This window comes from Helianthus annuus, chromosome 11 (assembly GCF_002127325.2).
Source record: "Helianthus annuus cultivar XRQ/B chromosome 11, HanXRQr2.0-SUNRISE, whole genome shotgun sequence".
Classification (NCBI taxonomy): Eukaryota; Viridiplantae; Streptophyta; class Magnoliopsida; order Asterales; family Asteraceae; genus Helianthus; species Helianthus annuus.
Genome location: NC_035443.2, coordinates 49576160 through 49587095, shown reverse-complemented (window position 1 = coordinate 49587095; position 10936 = coordinate 49576160). Strand labels below are relative to the sequence as shown.

Sequence of the window (10936 nt, the reverse complement as noted above, 5' to 3'; positions counted from 1 at the left end):
GGGAGCATGTCATATCATTATCAATTGTAGATAATTACGTTTTGTGAACGCTTTTTGTTATTTTGTTGTTAATCTGCGATGATAAACAAGTATGAATGTGAATATCTAACCCACTAATAATTAACCAGTGAAGAAAAAGTTAAAATTAGCAGGTGAAGAAAATGTTGCGTGTTCGTTAGGCTGTTACATCATAAGTGTTTCATAACTCTATTTACTTCATCTTGACAACAACTTTGCGACGGTTTTAATATCGATTGCATGTATAAATCAGTCACCAAAAATAAAATACCTCGTTTCTATACGTTTTGTAATAATTATAAATCGATAAAAAAGTATTTTGCTTTATACTAGTCCGAATATAATTATTATCAAACTAGAATTAAGCAATTTCACACTGCCGCTAGTGAACACCAACATTGACTCGCAGGGCCGTCTTTGAAAATCAAAAAAAAAAAAAAAAAAAAAAAAAAAAAATAGCCCTATGCGAGATAAAAATTCAGGGCCCTATTTGCAAATTTCTATGTATTATAAACTCATCAATTATTTAATCACTAAAATTTATGTGCAAGTAATTTAAAAAGTTATTTTTTATCTAAGTTTAGGTAGTAATTTATTAACTAAAGGAAAAGATGTAGTTGACAATATTAGACATTGAATGCCATATGCAACTAACAATAAAAAACCAAAAAAAAAAAAAGCTAAAATAGAGAATTTGGAGACACCGGAATTAGAACCCGTGTCTCCTTGTTGTTTAAGCAAGACAGTAACCACCCTGACAAGAGCTTGTTTGTGTCATCTATCGATTCAGTGCAGATATATTCTAGCTTATACAACGTAAATTCTATACAAAATAAAAAAAAAAAAATTGGGCCCTGGAGGGTTTGGGCCTTGTGCCGTCGCCCACCCCGCACCCCCTCCGGGCCGGCCTTGTTGACTCGACCTAGGACCTGCGCGTTGCGACAAACCTGTCAAACATGAAAAAATAGACATAAAAAAGTTGAACCACACATGTACATTGCGCCGTGTTAACTCGCAAAATTTTGAACATAACATAAAAACGTTGAACCACACACGTACATTGCGCCGTATTAACCCGAAAAATTTAGAACGAAACGTAAAGCGGAAATTTGAGAAAGATGAAAAATATAGGGGACAAAAGTTGAAAGTAAAAAGTTGTGAGGTTAAATTGCAGATAATGAAAAGTTTTGGGTTAAAATTTAAAAAGAAATTATGTGGGGTTAATTGCAAAAACTAAAAACTTCTGAGTTAAATGTAAAAAGTTTAAAAAAACTCTCAAAGCATAAGGTATAACCCCATATGCGTAAAAATGTTACTTACTAACAGTATTTAAATAGTAAAATAAAAATACATATATTTAACCCAATAAAAGATGTGTACTCTCATTTCATAGTTTACACATATCGAATTAGTTTTGGGTATACGTTTTGAAAAAAATTCTAGACCAAACCGCTAACTATGATTTTGAGGAATGATAAACCAAACGTTTAGTTTTGACGGTTTTAATCATTTATTAACATCAGTTTGTCCTAAAAGATTTAAAATGATAGATTTAGTTCGTGATTATAATGCATGACTATATATATATATTTTTTTTATAAATGTGTATAAATAATAAAAATTTCACAGGAATGTTGAGCAGATGGCTTCTTAGCCTAGTGGTCCGAGGTGTTTATCCTCATCAAAGTGGCGCAGAATCTGATTGGTCGTCTGTCTCAGTCGCAACAGTTGGACGGTCTTTGTCAATGGTGGTGGACAGCTGAACCATAACACCTTTCTGCACCTCACCGGACAAAATGGCTCACCATCACTCACTTGATTGATTACTAGAGATTGGAAAATCACCTGTGACTGCAAGCAAACTCTTGTTAAGAAAAGAAAAAAATATGGTTCTGGTGTCTGGTTTTATTGCATTTTGCATGAACACTTATAATTTTGTATTTATTAATCTTTACAATGTTGCACTGATTTGCTTTCCTTTCAAATTATGGGGACTTTCTTCTCATAATCATGATCTGATTTCCTGTAGTTGTTTACTGTAAATACGCGATTATAAAGGTGCCGTCATATGAGTATTTTTTTTTTCTTTTGTAAATTTCAGCCTCATGAGCAAGACAGTTAGCCATTGTATTTGTTTGTGTATAACAATGTTTTACATTGTTTAAGATTGGTATACTTTCCACACCAGATATGTGGGGTTTTTTTTTTGTTTTTTGTTTTTGGTGACTAGAAGTTTGGTTAAATGGGTTGATACATAGTTAAATCTTTCATATGAGCCATAGAAGAAGGGACATATCAACTAGAGTAAATTAATTTTTGAGTCCCTGTGTTTTAGTGGTTTTAATCACTTGAGTCCAAAATCAAAAAGTTTAACGCCCTAAGTCCCTAGCCATTTATTTTATAACGTTTTGAGTCCAATTTTGTTCATTTTATAACGGTTTGAGTCCAATTTTGTTAATAAAATTGGACTCAAAAGGTTAAATTGAACTCAAAAAGACTCAAATGGTTATAAAAAAAGTGTCTAAGGACTCAGGGCGTTAAACATTTTGATTTTGGACTCAAATAGTTAAAATCACTAAAACATAAGTACTCAAAAACTAATTTATTCTATCAACTATCAACTATGATGACAGGTTTTAAAGTAGTCAAATTTGGTCAAAGATTAAAAAGGACAAGACTGTAATTTCCCACATCACTACCCAAAAGGACAAATGGGATAACTACCAATTTGACCATAAGCAAAAAACACCACTCTCAATTGTCAATCACTCATCATTCATCAACTCATGATGGACAAAACATGTTCACATCTCCACATGACATGTTTTCATATCCACACAATCATTTGCTTCCACACAAAGATATTTAAAAGTTAGTGGATAAAATTAAGGAAAATTAAGGAGTCAACAAAAACCCTTTATCTGACAATTTAAACGGTTAAAATATAAGAAAGTAACGACATTAGATACCCTTATTAATCGATAATTCAATCGACCAAATGGTCATAAACCTGAACCCACGTCTAGTTCCGCCCATATTCCCAAACTAAACAAATCACATTTAAAAGGCGTAACTTTCGTCATCCGTGTAATTATACACTCTCTCAGAATCGTTTCTCTTTTACTTAACGCTGTTGGCATCAGAAAGCTTCGAGAAAGTGAGTTTCTTCAACCGAGACGTTATCGGATTCGCCCACGTTTTATCAGGAACTCCACATTTCACATCAACTATTTCAACCAAGCAAGATCCCTTTTTGTCACTCTTTCTTCCATCATTACTTCCATTTCCATTTCCATCCACAGACCCACTATCGGACCGAAGAAACGGATTCTTGCTATCTCTCCTAGCATGCTGATGCTTAGTTTTCTGATCAACAGTACTATGTTTACCACTCGTTGTGTTACCGCTGCTAGTGCTTGCTTCATCCGCTCGTACTTTCGCCTTTGAAGTCGTACCCGTTGCAACTTCGTTAGGCAACGGGACCGCGGTTGGAGATTGAACTTTAACAGACTGCAGTTCCCTTGACATCAAAGCATTGATGGTGCCAGTGGTTCCAACTTTTATGGACCCACCACCACCCTTGATGGCTTCCAGTGTCTGACCCTCAACCATGATTAATCCTATATCAAATTCCCCTTTAAAAGATTCCACACATGATAAACATTAAACATGTTAAAAAGGCCAACAGTCAAAATTATATGAAATCTATCAACTTAAACAATAAGCAAGCAGGTAACATAACAATTCTCTTTATAAAACCTCAATCAGATCCATTACAAATTTATTAACAAATCAATCTGTTAGTGATAAATGGCACTTCATAGTTAAACAGAACATGAAAAAGACAATGAACAACAAAACATGTTTTAACAAGAGAACACTAACTGTATGAGATTAAGAAGGCTTACCCACAGTTGCACAGGATTATGTTTCCAGATTTAAGGATGATGAACTGAAGAAGAAAGATTGATAGTGAGAGCAGTGTGAAAGGAAGACTAGACAAGATCCGGTATTAAATAGTGTATATACATTGGAAGTCACAGACAGATAACCAAAAACCCAATTTTTAAATATTTTTTTAAGTGTTTGTGTTCCATCTTTCCTTCCTGTTGCTTTCATTGACTACTGGAGCTATTCAAATTATCATTTAATAATGCACTTGGTAGTATAATATTATTTAATGCTATCACTCTCCAAGTCTTGATATAGAAAATATAATTATGAAAAAGTTTATTATTATTATTATTATTTTTTTTTTTGTATGTGACTGTTAAAATACAAAATAGGAGTGTACTGTTTGCCCCATTTAGGGTGGATTCAATATACTTGTTGGACTGTTTGAACAAAACTAGTCATGTAGACAACTAGACAAGAACAACCACTTATTATAGAGCTTTAAATACTTGTCATAAAATTAGCTAAGGCATGAGGTTAGTAGGGCCATGGTCAACCCGCGGTAGGATAAACCATAGATCAACTGCGTTGCTTGTCATTTTTATTTTGTTTACATAACGTATATATGAGGTGTTTTCGTGCAAACCAATTGCAATATTCGAATAATGGTTTAATCAAAGTTAAATTATCATTAAACTCAATATTTGACTCACTTTATGTCTTTATCAAATCTACACCTGAAGATATCATAAGTGTTGAAAAACTACATAAGAAGTTATTAACTAACATGCCCTAACTCAAGGGGTGGACCATTGCTATGTAATACAACCTTACTCATTACATCTCATCTCTAGAGTCTAGGGACAGAGAGACTACTTCCAGAAAAAACCTCAGCTCCAAACAAATAGTAGACAAACAAGTAAACTAAATATGTAATTATAAGCTAAATATGTAATTATAAAGCTACCGATAACAAAAGGAATGGTGAACGAGCAACATAGCAAACCTAGAAACAAATACAACATAATACACAACATAAAGACATGCAAAGTCACAATCACACACAAAGTCCACCTAAAGTGGATGTGAATCTATGTCCTTGGTACAAATAACTCATATGGGATATGTAATTTATAAAATGTCACAAAATTGCATAACCACTTGTAGATGGTGTTAACCAAATATATATAGAGAGAGAGAAAAAAAAGAGACGGTTATGCGAAAACATAACCGTCGTGTGTCACATTTAACTACATGTTATACGATTACCATAGTCAACACATTCAATGCGTATAGGATCACCAATACAAAACCTTATAGTTACTGGAGCAAAAACTAAGAGGATTTTCTTTACCTAAAACATCTATGTATGAAACAAAAAACCCCCATACAACTACCTCAACTGCCAAAAAAATAAAATTATTCTTCTAGATTCCCCCAGTGAGCAAACTAAAAAATGAATCTCCTTTATCCCCATTACCCCTACTACTATCACTTAACTTATTAAGAAGCCCTGTGTCATTGGCATTTGAAGCATCTGGCTTCTTCACTGATATAAATGCCACTTTCTTGGGTTTAAGTTTGGGTAAATCTTGATCTGCCGGAAAACTTGAACATGTAATCTGTTCCTGTTCTGGGTTCTTTATGGAAGGTTCTAGAACACCTGATTGATCTTTCATGTCTTCCGCTTCTTCAACTTGTTTACAATCATTACTAAGACCGTCGGTTGAAGAAACATTATCGGTCCTCATGGTAGCAGGGTCATCTTCACAAGTTTCGTCCATAGTTGCATCCGCCGGTTTATTGACTAGAACAAAAAAAAGGTATAACGTCGGGTTTATTAACAGTTTTACATCACTCACGATTAGGGGTGAGCATGGGTCTAGTTGGTTCGGTTATTGGCTAAAACCGAACAAACAACCAATGTTTCAATCTTCAGATTTTCATAACCGGTCAGTTTCGGACTTTCGTATAAATGTTTCAGTTAATTCAGTTCCTGGAAAAGATGATTGGGTTAATTCGGTTATTGAAAAAGATGGTTCGGTTAATTCGGTTAACTGCCAACTGTGGACGTGGATGGCTAATGGATTCAAACTAATTTCAATTAATTAATCCAATGATTAAAAAACCACTAATATGTTATTCGATAAAAAATTATAAACTTGTTTCGACGTATACATGTTATTTATAGAAAATGTGAAGGTTTTTTATTGCCGGATCAATTCGGTTATCTATTCACATATAACCATAACCGAACATAAAAACCGGTTATCAAAAAATCATAACCAAACCGTCGGTTTCATAATCGGTTTGGTTATTTGATTTTCCTACTCACCCCTACACAATTGCAATATTTGTAAGGAACAGATAACCTTACCGCCAAGAGTGGTTTCAATACTTTCATACTCTACTATAGATGAACCTTGACATACGACACCATCGTTTACTGTCTCGGAATTTGTGTTCTCGGCTTCGATCATTGTCTCGAGTAAAACGAATTTGTCAGTCTCCCATACACATTCCAAATAGACAACTTGCTCATTTGTTGGGTAGTATTCTCTATAGACCTGAAAGTCATTCACACAAAAGGATAGTTACAAAGATATGTTAATATTATAAATGAACATATTAATAGAGGAGTGAAAATGTGAAATGCCTCAATTCCTTCTTGGTTAAGTTTGATGGATTGTCGCTTTCGAGATAAGGAGGAAACCATGTTGAATGCTGCAACAACGTCGAGTAGTATCTGTTCGAAGATATGAAATTAGGCATAGAAGTGGTACAAGATTATCACGATGATACTGATGCAGTGCTTACTTGCTGAGTCAAAACTCGAAGGCGTGCAAGCAGAGCCAACAGAGCCGTAGAAAATCCCGTAAAAAAAGATCGAGCAAGCAAAGTAGATAACTCTCTGTGCAAAGTCAAGGAGATGAACAAGAAAAATGTGACCAGAGTAATTAAAATCCAAAGAGTAAAATGCCATTTTCGTACCTGAGGTTTGGCCAGTTTCGTCCAAAGGTTTGTTTTTCCGCATCTGGATCCAAAAGGTTTAAAATCTTGCCATTTCATCCCGCTCGTCAACTCCATCCATTTTTATCAGTAAAGTCAGGGGTATTTTCGTCTATTTTGTTAACTTAAAGGGCAATTCGGTCTTTCCCCCTTTATATAAATAGACCAAATACCACTGAAAAAGACCGAATTAAGTTAACAAAAAAAACGAAAATACCCCCGACTTAATGGAGAAAAATGGATGGAGTTAACGAGCTGGATGGAAATGGCAAGATTTCAACCCTTTTGGATCCAGATGCGAAAAAACAAACCTTTGGACGAAAGTCGCAAAACTGACCAAACCTAAGGGAAGAAAATGGCATTTCTCAAAAAAAAAAAAAAAACAAAACAATATGCATATTAGAAAATGAAGGATACATAGCTGCCTTCAGCATTGGCTCCGCCATCTGAGGAAAAAGTTTGAAATTAAAACTACATTCTGGAAAATAAAATTCTTGGGATGTCTGAAACCGTACGAATCACCTGTGAAAGCAGACGTGCAGCACCCAGAAGTCGCGCCAGAAAATTATGTTTTCCACCATCAAATTTTCTTCTTTTCAAACTGTGAAACATAAATAAGGTCAACTTCAAGTCAACACTATTGCGGATTTGCGGTATATAAAATTGTTATAAAAGATACCTTTCCAAGAGTTGAACCTTTTGCCTAGGCCGATTCCCGTTGATGACGATAAAAGAGGAATTAACAAGTTCCAACAAGTTAGTGGATTGAAGAAGCTTACAGTCTCGCCTTACCTACATTAGAATAAAACTGGTTACATAAACTATAAATATAACTAACCATGGTTAAGGAATAATAGCTAACACCTTCAACAAGTATTGGAAGTATGAGCTTCTGCGATGTTGGTTTTTATTTTTGTGGATGATTCTATCAAGAACGCCTAGCTCTGACTTAAGTTGACCGAGGAAAGATTGTAGTCGTGACTCGATCGTTTCAGCTTGAGCATCCATATCCTCAACTATTAAATGACATTTTAGCAACAAAACGAAACGAAATTTAATTACAATAACGGCATTAATTTATGAGCTTTTGAATTCTTATCATTTTCACGTTAAATGTCAAGAAAAACAGCTCGAATCACACTAGAAATATGAACAACCATAATAAAAGTTTCATTCACAAACATGATTATTCCACATTTCACAATAAAGTAAATTACGGTTTTGGCCCCTGTGGTTATACCACTTTTACCCTATTAGCCCAAAAAATAATCTTTTGTCATCTGAACCCCCAAAGTCTTTTTTTCTAATCCTTTTAGCCCTTATCACTAACCCCATCCATTTACTTGGTTAAAAATTAGTCATGTGCCCCTCACATGAGGGGCATTTATGTCAATTCATCCTACCACTAATAAATCCTTAAACAAAAAAACCCCTAGCCTGGATCCTATCTTCATCTTCTTCAATTAGGCACCCCAAACCCTAATTCCCTTCACTAATGGTCCCCTCCTTCATCCATATTGTATAAGAAATTTGAGGATCAGATGCATTCGACTACAGATATCACAGAAAAATCAATAAATCCAACAACATAATATCAGACCCAACTTTTACAATACAAAAAGAAACTGAATCACGTTACAATGTATAACCTGAAATATGAAAGCTTATTTTAAGTAAAACGCAGAAAGTTGATTCTTTTGATGGATCTGCAGTAATTGACAGAATAAGAAGATGAAGAATTTGATGGAAATACCTTTGTCGAAATCAGGAGTCATATGAGAAGGAGGTGACGACTACGCTTCGACGCTACCGTAGCACCACCAAACCACCACCCGTTCCCACCGTATCTCTCTCCGTCTGATATCTATCTCTAGGGTTTGGTTTGGGGTGTGTGGTGAATTGACATAAATACCCTTAATGGCACATGACTAGTTTTTAACCATAATTCTCAATCAATTAAAAAAGTGTTAATTACTGTTTTCGTCCCTGTTGTTTGTCAAAAATCACTCTTTCAGTCCATTAGTTTAAAAATTGCAATTTCAGTCCCTGTGGTTTTACTTTCGTAACCATTTTAGTCCACCTCGTAACCATTTCAGTCTCTGTACTTACAGAATAAATGGATTGAAATGGTTACGAAAGTGAAACCAGAGGGACTGGAATCGCAATTTTTAAACTAATGGACTGAAATAGTGATTTGTAACAAACCACAGGAACGAAAACAGTAATTAACTCATTAAAAAAAGACTACTATAATTTTGCTAGAAAAAAAAAAACAAAAACGATGATAAGATCGTAATTTTGGGCTCAGGGTAAAACTGTAATTTTTCAGGACTAATGAGCCAATGTTAGGCAGCTCCTTGACACGAAAAAAAATTAAATCGAGTAAACCAATTAAAACAAAAAACCTTTATAGTTTTGCTAAAAAAACTCAAACGATGGGAAAAACGTAATTTTTAACTGAGAGCGAAATCATAATTTTAATTTGGGGATAAATCGTAAATTAAATGGACCAACGGGGGAGTGCCAGGAAGCTGCCGGCACGACTGTAATTTTACACTGGGGGTAAAATTGTAATTTCACCAGGAAAACAAACAAAAACAATGGGCAAAATGTAAATTTAAGTTGACGGCAAAATCGTAACTTGGCTGTGAGAAAAAAAACTAATGGCAAAATTATAAATTTATACGGGGAAAATCGTAATTTTGAACTGAGGGCAAAATTGGAATTTTTAGCTAGGAGTAAAAGCGTAAATTTATTTTTAAGTAGGGGTAAAAACATAATTTTGAACTGATGGGAAAATCGTAATTTTAAGGGAAAAACTAATGGCAAAACTGTAAATTGAAACGGGGCAAAATCGTAAACTTTAACTGGGGGTAAAATTGAAATATTTAGCTGGGAGCATAAGCGTAAATTTATTTTTAAGTGAGGGTAAAAACATAATTTTGAACTGATGGCAAAATCGTAATTTTAAAGCGAGATAAAATCGTAAATTTGTTAGGCCAATAGAGGAGTGTCAGGCAGCTGCCTGGCACTATTCCTTTGTCGCCCATTTAGCCCAATAAAGAGCCTCACCTATTTCCGCCAACACGCCGACACTTATGTTTGTAGTTGTTGAAAATAGATGGAGTTAGTGACGGGGGTCAAAGGGTTAGGAAAAAGACTTATGAGCTCATATGACAAAAGATTTTTTTTTGGGCTAATAGGGTAAAAGTCATATAACCACAGGGGCCAAAATTGTAATTTACTCTTTCGATTATATTTTATCTTACGCAAGTTAAATTTAAAAAAATAGCTAAAAATAAACAGGTCGAAAATGTTCCCAAGGGGGTGTTTAGCACCAATTTTAAATAGCGTATCTGTTTACCACGTCTTAATTAAGCAGATAAAACAGTTTTTAAGTGTCTAGGTTTGCTAATCCAACAGCAAAACAACTTATCTTATTGGTTGGGAATGAAATAATAGTTCCAAGTTTCTTAGAATGAACCGTTTATTTCAAAGTGCAAGGTTTAGGAGATCCAGAAACAAGGTGAACAATCAAGTGCACTTTAATAAAACAGCGTATATAGTCAAAGAAAAATAAAACTCTTATCTTTGGATCACGAGTAGATTACAATTTTGTAATATTAACTGGTCTAGATGGATTGATTTAAATATTCTTGATGTAATTTTGTAACTTCATGTTCAAGTTTCTTGTTAGCCCAGTTTTTATATTAATACATAGAAGTTCCATCATTCAAAAAAGAAAGAGATAAGTTATAAGGAAATCCCAAACACGCAAGATATTAATCGAAGTTTGAGATTATTATTATGTAAATATTTTTTTTAATTCATAATTAACACATCTATCTACTATAATAAAAGAAACCAAGTTTTGGACACGTATTATTCATAGGAGGTATTCTCAAATCTATACTTATCTTATATTAACTAAATAAATAAATAATAAATTAATATTAAATCTTATCATACTTTAATAAAATATTATCCTCCAATCTAAATTATTAATTTGATATAA

The 10936-nt window shown here is 34.0% G+C and overlaps 2 protein-coding genes across 3 annotated transcripts; both read right to left on the bottom strand.

Moving 5' to 3' along the window:
* Positions 1 to 2880: 2880 nt before the first annotated feature.
* LOC110890214 lies at positions 2881 to 4133 on the bottom strand. Of its 2 annotated transcripts, none has more exons than XM_022137806.2 (2): positions 3927 to 4133; positions 2881 to 3638 (listed from the first exon to the last, which is right to left on the bottom strand). In XM_022137806.2, the coding sequence occupies exon 2, from the start codon at positions 3628 to 3630 to the stop codon at positions 3139 to 3141; it is 492 nt and encodes a 163-aa protein (XP_021993498.1). In that variant the 5' UTR covers positions 3631 to 3638; positions 3927 to 4133; the 3' UTR covers positions 2881 to 3138. The 2 variants fall into 2 exon arrangements, with proteins under 2 accessions (XP_021993498.1, XP_021993497.1); XM_022137805.2 differs by having other exon boundaries at positions 2881 to 3653; positions 3927 to 4130.
* Positions 4134 to 5106: 973 nt separating this feature from the next.
* LOC110890215 lies at positions 5107 to 8827 on the bottom strand. Its single transcript, XM_022137807.2, has 9 exons — positions 8675 to 8827; positions 7786 to 7937; positions 7601 to 7713; positions 7444 to 7522; positions 7339 to 7367; positions 6730 to 6823; positions 6569 to 6658; positions 6290 to 6479; positions 5107 to 5719 (listed from the first exon to the last, which is right to left on the bottom strand). The coding sequence occupies exons 1-9, from the start codon at positions 8694 to 8696 to the stop codon at positions 5340 to 5342; spliced, it is 1149 nt and encodes a 382-aa protein (XP_021993499.1). The 5' UTR covers positions 8697 to 8827; the 3' UTR covers positions 5107 to 5339.
* Positions 8828 to 10936: the final 2109 nt, after the last annotated feature.